We start from the raw sequence: 17,864 nt of genomic DNA, 5'->3' as shown, positions 1-17,864 counted from the left end.
ACAAGGAACCTCATGAAACACCAGCATTTTACACAGGGACACAGATGCATAAAATTTACTGTCAAAATGTTTATTGCAAAATAGAAGTTCGGAACAAAGAGAAGCAAAGGAAAAAGTTCACATCAAAAGAAAGTTTATGACACCGATTGAGGAAATTTAATACATTGCATGATTTCTTTTTGTTTGTTTGTTTTCTTTGGTTTTACACTGGAAATTCAAATCCACAGTGTGAATAAAACAAGACATCATATGTCAAGTGCAATAAAGAGAATAACTGACGCTGCAAGGTTTTACCACACAGAAGTGTAACATCGCATGTTCCACACAAATGGTATATTCAGTTTACAGCACAGGCATTGCGCTCAGCTTTCTTTTATCAGAAGGCAAAATGAAGTTTTCTAACACTGTGAAAATAATTTCTATTCAAATTTAACCGGTTCACACTCAGAAGTGTAAGTAGCATTGACTCCTAGTATTCAGTACAAAACTCCTTCAGTAGTGCAAAAGCAAGAAATGCAGTGGACTATATCTGACTTTAAAAGGCATATGAATATTTAGCACACAATATAAAATGTTTAAAGAAGATTGTTGCTTCTGCAGTTTTAAAATTAAATTTTCACACATCAGAAATCTCTGTGCAGATTTTACAGTGTACACTAAGTCGGTCTGGGGGAAAAGGGAAAGGTCTCTCCTCCAGATTCCTACCAGTGCATTTTAAGGGCTGTGAAAATTACTAAATGAACTTACTTTTCTACCTGAATATTCTACTTAGGACTGTAGTTAAAACCTCTGTCAAGTTAGAGGTCTTATTAAAACCTGTAAAAGCTGCCTGATTACAGAAAAAGGAACTACAGTACTAAAGACACACAGTAAAGCTTCTGAATACTTCACAGCTATATGCACACTACAGATTTCTTGCTGATAGCAATATAAATCACTACTGCATCAAATATTGAAGTCAGAATAACCATGTCATGAAGTCAGAATAACCAGAAGGAAAAGGAATCAACAAAACCACTGGAACGATAAACAAATGACAAATGGAGAACATGACTATGTGACAAGGAGCTGTGCCAGACCTCACCTCCTGGTAGTCCTTCCCCCCTAGAGGGGACAAGCTCTGTCGGGCAGCCCACAACCAGCTGGGGATGCAGCACACCTGCACATGGGACCTTAGGACACTTGTTACTCCAAGGAATTACTGGTGTGATCAATCACATAAAAGAACAGATCAAAAAGATTCCCTCAATTTATTCTCCTTCCATTTTTTCCCTGCTGCTGAAGGAAAAGAAAGGGAGTCAGACATACTGTCTTGGTCCCAGCTCACCCTGTAGCTTTAAGCAAGCCAAAAGCTGATCATTTTTCTCTTGGGCCATTTAACCATCTAAATCAGTGTTGGCAATACAACAGCCTGTTAAAAATGAGAAGTTTAGTCCTGCTTCTTACCTTTCCCCTCCATCACATGCAGCAACATTATTTTACTGCAGAAACTTCCAGGGCTTTTTGGGAGGTAGAGAAAATGGGGATGTCAAAAGGCCTGTTGGGGACTAGCGAGCTGAGAGGTGTACAAGGCACGTGAAAGCTTTTGGTGGCTTTGCTCACTGCCCAGAGAAACACCTTCTGGATTTGGTTAACACTTTGGTAAGTTGACATACTATGTATGGCTGTGGAGATCTACACACCCTGGTGATGATACTGGTAGAAGACAGACTGGGTAGCACTGCAAAGCAGAATCAGTTGTGGAAGATGAAATACTCTGACCTCCTCCAACCAACATACCTGCCCACCAGAGCTACTTTCAAAACCCTTATCGAGTGAGAAGTGTATCAAAAGTAAAACCAACACATCTTGATTCTCACATATGATTTTTGTCAATCAATACCATTATTTTTAAAATTAAAATAGCCCAAAATTGCAAGCATAACTATCTCAAGGCAACTGCATCAGAAGAGTTTGTCATGTATGTCATCTCTCTAGAATACTCAGAGATTACCTTTGATGCTTTGAACACAAAGCACAGGTAGTCTTTACATAAGCTTAAATTTTACCTTAATATAACTCTGACAAGTAATGTATAGAAATGGATACTGATGTATTAAGATAAGGGTAAAAAAAATCCATCTTTGTTTCATTAAAAAAATACTAGAACTAAGTAGATAGGAGAAATTCCCATAAGCATGCTACCAAATTCTGGTGATTTTCTGCTTAAATAAGTTACACACCTGGGCTAGCACAAAACCTTGAATACAGACTCAAATCTTGTGATTTTCTAACTATGAAATGCTATCTCATACTACTTAAGGACTATTTTACTTCTGTGAGGATTAAGGAGTTGATTTACAAATGCAGTTCAAACCCATGCAAATATAAATGTGCATGAAGTGCTCTGAGATTGTCAGATGCTAAAAAAAGTGCAGAACATCAATGCTAAAGACAAGTTTTTTGGGGGTTTTTGAGTACCTAGTGTACTGAACCAAATTTCATTTTAGTTGAACATGTATAACCCTACATTGCCTATGTGGTACAGTAATTTATGCACAATGACACACATCTTCAGATCTAAAGTGCACATATCAGATTACACAAATCCATCAAATTTCCCTGGGTGCAAAGTGGCAGTTACAAAAATAGTAGCATTGCTGTGGGTGTTAGCAGACATAGACTTAAAAAATATTACAAACCTGCCTGTTTGCTCTTATTTCCCTTTAATTATTTGCCCTTCAATGTCCCTTTTTCTCCCTAAAATCAGGTTAGTTTGATGGACCTAACAAGCCATCCCTACCTGTGCTGAAGGAACAAGTTCCTCCTTGGGATACTCTGTAAATATATATACATCACTTAAATTGGAATTCTGTTATGAGAAGAGCTTTGTGATACAGAAGAATTAACTTCAACCCAATGCATTTGCAACTGCTAGGAAGAAGGTGAAATGGGAAATGACAACCTAAAGACATTAAGCATCTTGGAGGGTCTAATCCTTTGCAAACTGAGTGGACTTGGCTAGGTTGCAGGTTACCAGACCAGTGCTGGTGCTTAAGAATAAAACAACTCTCTCAAACCCCAAAAAGGTGTCTACTCATCACTCTAGAAAAACTCTTCAAAGAACTTCCTTGTTTGTTCAGTGAATATGCAATGATTTCAGGCCTGCTGTTATCTAATGTATCCATTTTTTTCTCCAAGCTATCTACAAAAACACCACAACATGTAGGTTAGAGCTGTGTAACAGGCAAGCCTATAATTAAAGAAGTGGCTCAAACCTGTAAGTTTTCATGAAAGAAACCCCTCCAGTAATTGAGAATGGAATTTTGATGCCTTATTCCCACTACAGCTGAACTAGACAGCAATGCTCTTCTTTTGAAATGCCGCCCTTCTTTCTTGAGCAAATATTTTACATCATCTTCTTTCCTAACCTGCATTTGTGGTTTCCCTCCCTCCTTCTGCATCACCACTAAAGGGGTCATCAAGAGAAACACACTTGCTGCTCTTAACATAAGTGCCTGGCAGGCAATTACTGCAGCAGACTGTTCCACACTGTGTTTTATGGTAAGTCATAACAGCAGTGGCAATACTTTAAGTGATTTAGCTGCAAAAAACAGGTATGCAGAGACTGCATAAATGTTCCTCACGTTACCAGCCTCACGGGGAATTTCACATATGCCACAGTAGTAGGGCCCAAGCTGAAATGTCACTGTGGCTTCTCTTTGCCCTTTCATAAAGGTAGCACAGACGGCTTAGGAGATGCAAAAGAATCAAAATTTACTAACGCTGATTTTTACTCTCGGGTACAGTAAGTCCATCAAAGTAAATGAGGCTTCCTGGATTTACATCAACATAACTGAAAATCAGCTTCTAGATGAAAATATCTGATAATAGATGCAGAGGTCTGATTGCAGTTCGTTTTGCTGGAGTGAATTATATATACATGCACATACTTGTGAGGGGGGAGAAAAGGAACATTTATACAAATAATCTACTGATAGGGATTATATGGATTCTGCTGCTACTCAGTTTGAAAACTCAGTATTTAACTAACCCCTATATTCCCCTCAACCGAGCTTCCCTCTTCCTCAAAATATATATGTGACTTCCCACCTTGGAAAAGGTTTAAAGTTAGAAACACAGCAAATCCTCCTTCATTGGAAGAGTAAGAAAGGATGGACTGTAGAAAACAGCAAGTCTAGCAGTTTAAGCATTGTCATATGATTGACGATTAAAGGGGTAAGGGAAATGACAAAAAAACGCAAGAGAAAAATGTGAAGTACATTAATGACATTAAAGGCATTGAAGGTTTCCCCCAGTGTTTTCAAATCTTAAATTTATGAAGCCATTGTTTCTGTAATCAGGCATCAAGAATAGATATAAACATGGTTCTTAAATTGATAGTCTCAATTACTTTGGAAAGTTTAATTCCAAATTTGACCAAATCAGAAATAAGTCAGCACAATCTAAACAAAAATAACGTATTTCCACATACAAACATGCTCTGCCTGGAAAACTTTTTTTTTTTCTTTTTTTTTTTTCTCTTTTACAGGATTTAAACAGACCAAACTGACAGGATTCTTGTTCTAAAACTTTATTATTTTGCTTTGCTAAAACCAATTTCAAGGTTAACTCTATAACTGATTTCATTCGCTGCTATCATCTGTGTCATCAAAATCATCATCATCATCATCTGACCAGTCGAATTCACTGAAACCCAAAGCCATGTTGATTTTCTTTCCTTTTCTCATAGAGGTGGTTTTAGAAGAATTCTTTTTGGCTTGCATGTTTATCTGCATTCCAGAATGCAGGACAGCTCCTGCTTGGTTCAGAGAGAAGATATCACCAAAGCCCGTCATCATCAAGGCCTTCAGACTTTGGTTCATGCCAGCTACCTCCCCGTTACTTGTTGCTGTGATCTGACATGACATCTCTGCACTGTTTGACTCCTCTGTCTTAGATTCAAAGTAAGACTCCTGAGACATTCTTGCAGCAAGAGGTAAGAAAAACTATTAAAGGGAGGAAAGGACAGAGCAAAAGTGAAAGTTAGAACCAATTTAAAAATTGAGGAAAAAGACACCACCAGATTAGTTGGCAATCAACAGAAGGCACAACTATTAGTGAATCTAAACATGAAGATCATGTAAGAATTCAATAAACCAGACAACTTCATTCTGGGGTCATTGTACTTAATTGAAAGTGCAAAATAACCAGGTTGCATAGCAAGAACCACAGGTAGCAGAGCTTTTACGACAAAAGAAGGTTCAAACTCTTCAATCCTTAATTTTGTACAGAGTGAAATAGAATGTGACGTTTCCCAGCCAGGTGGACTGGCTCCCAAGGCAACATGGGTACAACAGAAATCTGACTTGCTTAATTGAACCTTTCAGGATTGAAGAATAAATCCCATTAGGATCAGAGAATCTTAACAAGCTTGCCAAGTTTGGTGCAGAAGTAGCAGCCCTCTAAGAATCAGAAATGGAAGCAGCAGTATTATTTGTGCAAAGACTGTTCTTAAGCATATGTTTAAAAGGAGAGGAGGGGGTCATCCTGTGACAGCTCCAACCAGAACCAAGCCTTCATCACTGCAAAGGACAGCAGCCAGGGAAGTAAGTGCTCTTACACTCTTACACTCCCAGCTTCTTCAGCTTGTTTTTTTTTTTTTTTTTTTTTTTGTTTTTTTTGTTTTTTTTTTTTGTTGTTGTTTTTTGGTTTTTGGTTTTTTGAGTAATATAAATAGGTATCTGCCATTTGGTTGTACTGTACATCATATTAGATCTCAACTGATTTAATCCTCACCTATATTTAATGGTGTTTTCCTGACTTGTTCTGGTTTTAATAACTAAGATAATGATTCATACTTCTTCAGAGTGGCTGCTCTAGTAATTTCTGTGATATGTTTGCCTGTTCTCCGCAGAGAACAAAAACTTCAGGAGTTTCATCCCAAATTAAACTACCTACTGAAGCAACAGCAAAGAAGCTGTGTGTGAATACCAGAACAACTTCTTTTGACATAATCAGAACACTGACTGAAGAGTCAATGGCACTTGGTCACAAGTCACAGGGGTGATAATGGCCATGCCCTGGTCTGTACTACAGGAGGCTTCATGGCCAGGCTGCTAAAAATGTGCTCATTTCTTGGCAAAATCACTTACATTGATAGATTTGTCCATCACTGGAAAGGACAGTATATGTCTTTTGTTCCTCTCAAGTTCACCCTACTTACACAGGCATTCTATTGGCATTGTGGTTAAGAGAATTTAGTGATCATGGTTTAAAAAATTAAAATAAACTTAGGAAGTTGGAGAGATAAGAGTGCTCTAAATACTCTTTATGTGTCCTACAGCTAAGTGACAAAAGAACCTGCAGCTAAGCTTCAGGTGGCTGTGCAGGAAAAAACAATTACACTATCACCAGGGCACTACTTGAATCGAGAGAAGGAACATTGTAAAAACAAGATCTAGCTACAGAAACAAGATGCCCAGCACCCAGTTTGATGCCAGGTAGTTCTGTCAGCTATTGGAGTTCTAGTCACTTTAGATCCATGGAAAAGCATCCCCTGACAAATAGAAAAAATTCCCTGTGAAAATCAACAAAGTTGCTAAACAGCTTTCCTGTAAAACACGCTATGGCGAACGGGCCATAACTGTGGCTCATTTTGCAAGTTATAATCATCTTCCTCCATATCTTACCATCTCATTAAAGGGAGCACTGAGGAGCTCTTGGCAACAGGACCTGCCTTTGGTATTGCATTGCACATGGTATCTATTATGAAGACTGCTATAGATGTCTGGGATCCCCAAACTCTGTACACACCACATGTAATAAATGACCACCTGCAGGTGCACAGCACCACAGATGGACATCTGAATTTCAAGCCTTACTCACTGTCTTCCACTAAATAAGAGCTTCACCTTAGCTATATACACTCCCTTCTTATAGTCAAGTCTTCTTTCAAAAGAAGTCTCCCATTTAACTACAGCAGTGGATATATTTTACTCTTCCAAAAGGCTCCAGCAGATTGTGCAAGAAGCTCTTGGAGATCTGCACAAAGGGAATCTGCAGAGATCAGACTCAAAGGTGTCTGTTGCACAGGAAACAGAAGGAACAGGGTCAAAAGAAGAGCAGGGAGAAACACTGTTTTCACAGAAGTTTTTCTGAAGAGTAGGCTCATCCTTCTCTCATGCTGATGTGTGTAAAGCTCTATTTTATTCTTTGGAATAGGAGCGCCCTGCTACTCACCCTGCATAGGTCCCACGTGGGATGGCAAGGTGAAGCTTCTACAAACCCTAAAACACCAGAAAATCAAGTGGCAGAGATGGCTCCCTGTTCATTTGGTTTGAGTTTCTACTCCTGCACACTACTTTAACAGCATCAGCTGACCTCTGGTCCTTGCTGCTGAGTAAAATGAAGAAGTGGCTGCAGAGCAGGGATGACAGAACCAGGTAAGACACCAGAAGCCCCAGTGTTGGTTAACCAGGCATAAGCCTAGTGGGCACACCAAGTTGTGGTATTAACCCTGGTTGCCAGACCTTTGCTACTGCTTTTACTGCCAAGATAGCTTAAAATCAACTAGTACACCTTCCTGTTGCAATCCTCCAGTTTGATACTGCTCAGCAGACATATACCCTGGGAGGGAGGGAAATGCTTGACTCCAAGGCTTAGAGCTTGCAAACAATACACCAAGAGATATTTCACAAATGATTGCCATCTATGAATTTAAAATACAGTTGTATTTGTAATCAGTGCCTCGAAGAACTTCATATGCTATGAAAAAAACAATCCTGCTCGAAGATGCCAATTTTTGCCACTGTTTTTGGGTTTTTTTGGTTTTTTTTTTCCAACACAGGCTTTTTAAAAGCCATTCCATGTAACAGTTCACTAAAGATCTATGGAAAAAACAAATTCATATTTCTCTATCAGAAAAAATTGCACTTAAATGCAATAGGAGAGTTGGGTTAATGTTATGCAGAAAGATAATTCATGCTTAGCACAACAGTCCTTAGCACAGTGCTTTATTCTTTCAGCAATGCCAGTTCTAAGAAAAAAGTAGAAGACATAAGCAAGTATAGCATAAAAAAAACCTAGGGCCTTGCTTGTGAAAAGGTTTGCTCATTAAGGCTGTGTCTCATGCTGTGCTCAGGATAGATGATGGACCACAGCTCCATTACTGGAAGTTTGCAAGTGTTAAAACAAGCATACAGATATCTACTGAGAACATAGAGCATCTGCACATAAGAAAACATTCATTCTTCAGTATTTCATTATGGCATGTGCACAGCTGGAACATGAGTGAACTTTATTCAAACAAGAGCAAGAAGCTATGCCTTAAAAACAAGTTATGTGTAAATGGATCAGGATGGAAGCAAGGTTATAAGTAGGATAAAATGGTGTGCAAAAAGTATTTTATGCTACTACAATCTCAATCTGCTACTTATTTTGGGTAGTGCTTTAAAAACATAGGTAATGTGGTATTTTTCTTAACTGCAATTTTGTTGCAGTATGTCTAGCCATGCACTAACCCTGTGGTCCTCCCTCTGCCAAACAGTAGTCAAGAGCGTTATGTTTCATTAATGTAAGATAATTCAAGGAAGATTTTTTTATTTAATTTATTAAGAGAAATATGGAAATCCTAACAGCTAATAAATGGCTGGTACAAGTATTTAACTGTAATTATGAACTACAGTCCTAAATCAACACTTCAAATTTTTACCCTCTTCTTCAAGAACAGAAATTTGCTTCTTCTCAAAAAGAAAAAAACATAGTAATAATAATAAAAATACATAGGTTTCTCAAGCCTTCTTCTGCAAGTAACAAATGATTCCTATATTTAAGACCAAACCCTGCATCCATTAGTCAACAACTTTTAAGTTGAAAAATTAATTTCTTGAATGCAATCAACTTTTAAAGCTCAGAACTGTAATTTAATCAATAGGAAACTACTTCAGTGCCCATGGCACAATATGAACTACCAGCAATATCTAGTATCTAATGTACTAGATGAATTTTGAAGAAAATAGTAAACTTATTTGCAGTGATGTAAAAAAACAGACTTCAATTGGCCCAGAGAAACAACTATAGGAAACAGGGGCACTATTTTCATGTGGCTTTCAATTTGTACAGACAAAATCCCAAACACTTTCTGAAGGAAGATGAAAGGCTGAATTATTGTCTACTTACAGGAGTATTGGACTGTTCAGTTAACTTCTGCTCCCACATCCTCAAGCGTCGCTCCCGTTCCTTTAGTTCTTGCTCTTTAAAGCTCAGATCACGCTCCAGTTTCTTTAGTCTCTCTAAGGTTGCTTCAATTTCACATCTGCACGGAGACAATTTGTTATGTCTTGTCTTTTCCTGACAGATATAAATTGTTCATAATTCCCACCTGAATGCTAATTAAATGTGAAAGGCTGAAAAGTACAATACTAACTCAAGCAGTTCATTTAATTACCAAATGCAAAACCTTTCAGAGCTTTAATAACAACTGGCAATGTTTGCACTTAAGAATAACCATAACACCTTCAGTTGAGGAAAAAGAACTTTTAAAGAGTAAAATGCCATATAACAACAACATTTTAAAAACTGACATGCTGTATTTTCCCTCAATATCAGGAAACAATCTTATCCATAAAGCAACTGTATTCAGAACGATTAACTGGACAATCATTAGCAACACAATATAGGCAGTGGAAGAAGCCCATTTGACTGGGTTTGTAATTAGGCTATAAATATATGACTCATACTCAAAATAGGCAGAAGCAGAACTGGGTGTTTTCCTCACTTCCTATTTCTCTAGCTGAAATATAAGGACAAAAATATAAACCAGGACATGTCCCAGCCCTGCAAATTGTTAAAAATACAAGCTTCTCAAATTAATAAAATTATTTGGTTTATTTTAATTTGTTTCTCACCACATATGCAAAGGTGTGAAAAACAGGAAAGGCAGAATTGAAAGCAGTACTCCTAGAACTAATCCTTGTTGGGTTACATTGCATGCACCTTATCCCTTAACAAAGTGGTTTCCTTCAGTGTGCTTTCTGACTGAGGGTATCTTTTAAACACTTGAACTGCTCTCAGAAAACTTTAACAAGCTTTGTGCTACAAATGCATGGGTGTACAGAAAAATAACTGAGTCACTGAATTCAGCAACATTTTTTGCATTTGGGATAACCAAAGAATAACCTCCAACTCACATCAGAGGTTGTATTTGCATTTAGCAAACAATTTCTGTGACTGGAGAGAATGTGAACTGCACCCTGCGTCCTGACTATTAAACTGTTTCCTATTCACATTGTGGAAATAGTCAATCATAGTGTTTCATTTTTTCTCACGAAGACAGCAAGCTCCTAGGGAGATGGAGTTCCTAAAGAAAGTTCTGAAGATAGCTACTGGGACTCTGCAATGCCAAACCTTCTGCTCAACCCAGCTGTCATTTCTTTTTTGGGGGGGAGAGGAGATAAATTATTTCTTCCTGTAAATCTCCTGCCCTGGCAAAATACTAGAAACCATCACCATGTTTAAGTGTACGGCAAAAATCAGCCACCTGGTGCAAGGGCACTTGTCACACTTAATTCCTGCAGAGTGAGCTGTTTGATATGGTGGTCAGAACAAATACCCCTCACAACTGTTATGCTTCAGATGTCAATGCAGATTTTCTCTCATATTTAGGTATGCAAAGGTCAAGAGACAGCAAAGGACAAAACTAAAAAGAACTGGACAAAAGGTCAGAAAGTGACTCTTCTCCAAACACTAATTTCCCCATCATGGAGTTTCTTTGGGTGCAACATATACTATACAATTTACTGTAGGAACCACAGAGTAATTTGAGGATAGTTACAAGTGCTACTATTCTTAGTTTGTCTCTCAACATCACTGCTATTTATACTCAACTCTTTAATTTTAAAAATATGTAAATTAAGTTATCTTTTAAATAGCATTCTACACTAGGAAAGTCCTGGTAACAACAGCTTTCTATATGTCAAAGTCTATTTTGTTCTCTAATTACCTCTCTGTTAGACAGAAACTTCCTTATAATAAAAGGTCAGTCTGTGAAAACAGTTGCATTCTGAAAAATAATTCCACTCTATAATAAAACTGTGTAATTAAAGAGAAAGCTACCGTACATTGCCCAGTTAATGAGTCTTACTTCATAAATGAAGCAGCTTGAAACATTATACATGGCAGGGCACATGGATTTGTTTGCTCCTGTAGTTCTGCAGTCTGAGCTTATTGGCTTTTCCAGAATAATCTAATTCTGTGACACTGAAGAACATATACTGTATTATTAGAAACTATAATGATAAACAGTCAGATTAAAAGCAGTGACTGGCATTTGTTTGTATCTCTTGAATTGCTACTTATACACTAACATAAGTATCACTAATAGACTATTTTAATCATTAGAACAGCCACTCATGGGGAGAGGATGGAAGTGGAAATGCAGTTAGTATATATGACTAAATGCAGACAAATGTGTTCTCTCACTGAACCGGAACATCATTACTTCAGTAGTAATTTTTTCATGCTGTAATAAAAGTTACTTCATAAAGAGTTCCAAAAAGATCACAGAATATGAACTTAATCATAAGGTAAGCCTGTGCAACTAAATTGTAAGACAGTGCCCCTATTTATTACTGAATTGTGAAGAGTTGAGCAGTTAGAAAATAAGATACTGCTTTATTTTAAGGCAATCATAAAAGCAGGCAGATTGAAATATATTATTAATACAAGCATCATGACCAGTATATGTTGCAAATAAGACCACACTGAAGATAGGTCAAAGTGTCATCCATCATATCACCTCTGTCAGTCACATAGAGTCTCAGCCCACTCTCAGTTTTCATACCAACTGGTCAGAGATGTTGTAGACTCTTACTGTATTACAGAAGCATTTTTGGCACCTCTATACAAAAAGAACCTCACCTTTCCTTTTTTAAGAGGAGGAAAAATGTAATCCAGCTTGTCTGAGCTTTGATTTGCTTTGCTAAGTGCAGTATTCCTGTGAAAGTGCAGTATCTGGATCACTAAATTGAAGGTCCCTCAAAGGAGCAAATGTAACCTCCACTTTACCCAGGCCCACCCTTCCCCAGGATTCTGATAGGCAGGCTTCATTAAAATTCCCTACTTTCTGGTAACATATTTCACTCTGTTCCTGCTGCTAGTTCAACTACCTCTTTGCAAATCACCATGAGATATAAATATATAAATATACCAGTTACTAAAAGCAGAGATTTTTCAATCCAGAAGTTCAAGCACATTAAATTTATGTGGAACTGTTATCAGAAATGGTCTTTTAGTTTTTCTGTTGAGAACACTATGTACGTACAAGTCTTACATCTACTTTTACTTGTACACTTTGTGCATGTGTTTATTAATTCAGCTGAAGTTTCGTGAGTGTTCCATACAGCCATGGCTTTCACACCAGGGAAGGCAGCTGCTACCAAAACCCAGGTAAGAACGTGTCCACCTTATAAGCAAGTCCCCACATGATCTGAGCTCCTTCTGCACTTTGTGCTTTCCTTTTGTCTTAATTCAGAAATCATCTTTGCATTCAGGCAAATCACGTCTCATCATGAATTTGTATCTTCTCTTTCAGATTTCCTTGTCTCCAAGTTATTCCTTCTTCCAGATAAATAGCCAAATTTACCTTTAACACAAATCTCCATGGTAAGAAGTTCTTCTATTACCTACCAGTGCCAAAGAACTTTTTGTCTACCTGGCTTTTCATTAGCCCTCTGTAGCCACTCCTCACCTGAGCAATTTTAGCACCAAAATAAAAATTGCAAGAAATTCTTGGGCTACCTGAGTCATACTCCAAGAAATTAATCAATTTAATAAAAGAACACAAGTTTAATGTAACCAAATGTCAACTAGTATAGCTGTTATTCTGCTATACTGGCAAGATTTAAGCAGTTATGTTTTCTTCCCAAAGGCATTTGAGAACTCGCTCATCTTTTAAATAAATATTTTTATTACTCAGAGGCGTGTGAGAATACCCTCCACAGTGCCTATTTTCCTTCCAGCCCTCTCATACTCTGTCTGCTACCAAAACCACAACATGCTGATACCCAGAGTCTGAAACACCATTTTAGGGATCCTAAGCCTTGAAGCACCAATTTAGGGGGCGAGAGGCCACACTGATATATTGTAAAAGCAACACCGCGGATAAAACATTCACCAGTAATTGCGAGCTGAGCGCTGCCAGGAGGGAGCACTGGACATGGAAAGGAGATGGGGTGGGGGGTCCTAACGCCGGCCCCAAGGGAGCCGAAGGGGTGGCCAGGGACGGCACCCCTCACCCCGCACCCCGCAGCCGTCCCCGTCGCCCCGGCGCAGGTGGCCGCTGTGTCCAGGAGGTGGCGCTGCCGCCGCTGCCGCCGCTGCTGCCCGAGGCTGCGGGGCTGCCGAGCCCGGTCCGGAGCGGCCCCGGACCCCCCGGGACCAGACTATTTATACTCCCGCCATGTGACCGGGGGAACGTCCCATCGCCAGCTCACTTTTTCCACTCGCCCGATTAAACCATACGTCTTGGTTTTCCCTGGAAGGCGGCGGATGAAATTTGGGATGCTGGTTGTGACACAAGCCCCATTTCCCTGTGGCTCTTCCCCATCCTCCGCCCAGCCCTGCTCCAAGTTTCTTCCATTCCTGTGCTGACAGCAGGCAGGGAATCTTTTTTAATATTTCTGCTGCTGGAGTGGGGCCAGCGCTTCTTAATATAGACTGGGGCACCATCGCCTGCTAAAAGTGCTCAGCCCGTGCAGCTCTGTTTCCAATTTGCCAAACAGAAGGATGTACTGTGAAGCAGCAGCAAGTTTTCTAACCCACAAAAAAGCCTGGGACAGGTTTTAAATTTTTGGCACCAACAGGAAACAGGCCAAAACTTTTACTGTAAAACTGTGTAATAACATTTTCTCAAATCTCATCTCCATTTATAAACACTTTTTAATTAAAAATGCAATCTGCAATAGGCAAAATTATATGTTCAATCAATGCTGGTGCACTATGCAAAACCAGCATATGCTGTCAATACCAAGTCAATGCAAAGGAGAGAATACACAAAAAATGGCAGAAGACATACAAATAAAGACAAATGGAGACCGGATTTTAAAGTTTATTCTTTTGTGTCCTTTATACTTTTCTTTAAAACTATAAACATATGCCTATAAGCTTCCCGTGCAAATTGCACCAAGCACACATACTCCTCAGTTGCTTTGCCCTCACACTATTAACTGAAAATAAGATGTGAATCACAAAACCATAAATGTAATGACACCTAAGCCAGTATAATAATAAATGTAGGGTACTGGCTCCTAATACAAGTTTCACAACATTCTGGGCATTCCTGAAAAACCACAAAGTCAGTTACAGTCTAAAAACACCTTAAGCTATCTACCAACACATCAGAGTCTGACATCTTTCTGAACAATATGGACTCACAGGATTTCAAAGGAAAACCATATCGTTTCATCTTGGGAGGAAGGAAACTTACCTCCACTCTGCCTTGTTATGCAGGAATGAGTTACACTGGTCTGGAAGGTTGCTGTCATTTGACATAGATTCCAGGATTGAAATGATCTGCTTGAAAGATGGCCTTTTCTGAGGACAAAACCAAAACAAAACTCAGCATTTGCGTTCATAAACAACTACTATTGTGCATAATCATTTGTAGGAAATTTTCAGTTGAAAGACTGAGCAATAGACACTGGGATGCTACTTTCTTCCCATCAAAGAAAAGGTCAGGTTGGGAAGAGTCACATAAGTTGTTAAGACTCAAGCTTTAGCATAGTTTCCCATATCAAGCAGTAAAACCTTTTGGTACCTAGTAAGATCATTAAACAACCTTAATAACATCAATAACCATCCAGATTCTTAATTAAAAAAAAAACAACCCACTAGATTTCCTCATGTTAAGAAGCAAAAATACTGCCAAAAGGAGAAAGCCTTTTGCAGGTAGTAACCCAAACTCTTTAATGTGTGAACAAGCTATGTAGTTGCCCATTAAAAAGGGGTTTCTGTCTGAAAAGGTTCCTTTCCAGCAGGGGAGGACAGACTTTCCAGAAAAACCTCTCTCGTAGCTACTTCAGGAGCAGCTGGAGAAGAAGTGAAGATTGAGGCTACATGAGGATGTCTCACCTGGCAGCTGACCTCATGTCAGCAGTACCTCTGCTCTTCTGTCCTGGGCTCATTTGCTTAACTTTCTGTTCCTGGGCTCTCCATCCAGCACACACTGTGCTCACTAGTCATGGAAAGCAGTTAAAACTCTGTATTTTCTGCTTTTCCTTTCGTCCCAAAAGGAAGCCATGAAGTAGAAAAATTACTGAAAAAGCTACAGTTAAATGTGTTTCTTGAAAGAGCACTGACTCTCTTAGTCTGTTTGACAGACCCCAGACAAGGTTGAGACAAAAGGTTGAAACAGAATGTAGATACATAATAAGGGGATGATGCACATTCTCTCTCTATCACGCCTGTAATTATACCATTTCTGCTAAAATTACAGATGCCGCAATTAAAACGTGCATTTTAATTTGGGAGCACAAAAACAATTAGGAACAATGCTGAGGTGTCTCTCCCAGGAAGATCCAAGTGATTTCCACACTATAAAAGAGAGACAATTTCTTTATTTTAAATGTCAAACAGCATGAAAAAGTGTCAAATGCATAACAAAAAAAAAAAAACAAAAAGAAAAAAACAAAAAAAAAAACCCAACAAAGACAATCTCTCTCATACTGTAATACTTCACTGTTAGGCTGTAACTGGAGGCTTTGTCTGTCATTCTTTGGTCCATTTCCATGATTCCAGGCAATGGGCAGCTGGATGAGCTATGCAGATTTCCTTTGCAACAGAGAGCACTTGTCCCAACCACCATGTTCTTGTGCTGTTTGGCCACCAGCCCAGCATCCATGGAGCGGCAGCCTGGGTGCACTTAGCAACATGGCAGAAGGTGCCAACCCAGCCTCACATCACTTGCACTTGTTGATCTAGGACCCAGCAGAGTCCCCCTGAATGCATGATGCTGCTGCACCTGCCACAGCTGAACATGGTCTAGATGCCCCTCTGAACATGGTCTAGAAGCACACAAACCTCCCTGGTCAGGGAACGTGCCACACTAGGGAGCCCAGAGCACAAGATTCATCACTGGTCTGAACTGAGACAGGCAACTGTTTTTGTGAAGAAGAACCTTCCAATATCCCTCACACACTTGCTGATAAAGCTGCACCTCTTGCAACCACCCCAGTGGGTGTGAACTGTTGTGGCAAATCAACAGCCTCCCAGTGGTTACTAAGCTGCCAGACAGGAGATGGTGGCTCCCAGGGTACTGCTGCTGTGACACACTGTCCATCAGACAGGCAGGTGCATAATGTGCCATTACCAAACTAATTCTATTTTCAGAAAGTGATGAAGGACAAACGTTCCCATGCTGCACTAATGTCAATATTTTACAGCTTATTTAGGCTTCTTTTACTAAACACTTCCATGAATTTTGCTTGTTCCTCCCTTCTCAGGGCTGGTGGGAAGTAGAGGGCATGACTGACACTGAGCACAGTCAACACAACAGTACCACCAGGCGTGCCTGGAGCCAGTGGAGAGGAGATAATGACAGAGAAGAGAGCTTCTACAAAGGGTAAAGGAAAGAACCAACTGACAGATTTGGGAGGAGTAGAAACACACACTCTTCTGGTTCTACACTACAGGCACAGAAGCTGTTGAGTTGCACAACTAAAGCTGGAACAAATGGACAAGTGACGCAGGACTGACAAAGCTCATACATCTCTGGCTGTGCAATTTCTGTGATGAGCCACCAGCTACCCTGCCAGCTTTTTAGTTACCAGATTTACAAGTACCAGCCTTCCCTGGAGGCAAAGCCGACAGGAAGACACAAGCCTAGACTGCCGTGTGGGTCTCACTGATTTCTCCCCCCCAAGCAAGAATAATGTCAAATTTAATAAATGCGCTCAAAGTGCAGACTGATACCTTGGTTAAAACTGGCAAGAAGTGACTGTTGAAATTGGAAGCCAAAGCCAAGAAGCTTTTTCTAAAACAACTCTTAGATGGATGACTACTTAGCGCTTTCTAGAAAGTCAGGGATCTCAAATCATTCCTTATAAAAGATTCTTAAAATACCAAGGCATGAGATTGCCTTTGAAAATTGTCTCCCTTTGTATCCATGATGTCTCATACAAAAATCTTTTAAAAATATGCCCCTTCAGAAGTCATTCTGGTGGATGTTTCCTTCCATTCAGTATTTCTTACTAAACGGGTCTGCATAAAACCAGGATATTTAATCCATATGGCTTTCCTTTCTTCCTGCTGCTCTGTCCCCAGGCTTCTGATTTCCATTAAAATATTCAGTAATTTTAAATACCTGTGATGTTAAAGTGGGAATAAACTGAAGGAACAGATGAAATGTGAAAGAACCACTCACCTATGCTTCAGAAGCAAGTATACCCAGTAAGCAAAGGCACCAGTGATGATCAACCTTGTTTATACAATTATTTAGTACCCAAGTAAAAGCAGATTATTGGTAGGGATTTTAACATGTAGAAGTAGTTACTTAAGATACTTCGTTCCAACAGATATTGTTCTTTAATGATTACTGAATTAAAATAATTATTAATTAACATTTTAGTAAAATGCTTTGAACCGACTAAAGACTTTGTTTCCACTATCACAGTTGAAACCGCATAAAGACTACTATCACTGATACCATATCGGGCAATGCACTACAGACATTTTTCTCCATAAGAATTCAAAGCAAAGTTATTAACTGTCCATTCCCACGAGAAAGTTACAGTTTGAGCAGTGTCTGACACTCCAGCTACGCTGCAGCAGCTCTCCAAGTGCATTCCTTAGCCCCACAGTTCACGCACATCCCTCTTTTCTCAGGGGTA

The 17,864-nt window shown here is 39.3% G+C and overlaps 1 protein-coding gene across 6 annotated transcripts in view; it reads right to left on the bottom strand.

Moving 5' to 3' along the window:
• Window positions 1-17,864, bottom strand: part of MAP3K20 (mitogen-activated protein kinase kinase kinase 20) — an 88,631-nt gene that overhangs the window by 22,167 nt on the left and 48,600 nt on the right. For 5 of the 6 annotated variants that reach the window (XM_030454731.1, XM_030454734.1, XM_030454733.1 and 2 more), the window contains exons 10-12: window positions 14,465-14,571; window positions 9,160-9,295; window positions 50-4,988 (exon numbers count right to left, since the gene is read on the bottom strand). In XM_030454731.1, the coding sequence (XP_030310591.1) occupies window positions 4,626-4,988; window positions 9,160-9,295; window positions 14,465-14,571 (606 nt within the window). In that variant the 3' untranslated portion in view covers window positions 50-4,625. Of the gene's footprint in view, window positions 1-49; window positions 4,989-9,159; window positions 9,296-14,464; window positions 14,572-17,864 lie in introns of those variants that run through there. The other variant, XM_030454736.1, reaches the window with a different exon arrangement.

This window comes from Calypte anna, chromosome 7 (assembly GCF_003957555.1).
Source record: "Calypte anna isolate BGI_N300 chromosome 7, bCalAnn1_v1.p, whole genome shotgun sequence".
In the NCBI taxonomy this organism is placed as follows: domain Eukaryota; kingdom Metazoa; phylum Chordata; class Aves; order Apodiformes; family Trochilidae; genus Calypte; species Calypte anna.
This window is presented reverse-complemented; position numbering and strand designations above follow the sequence as displayed.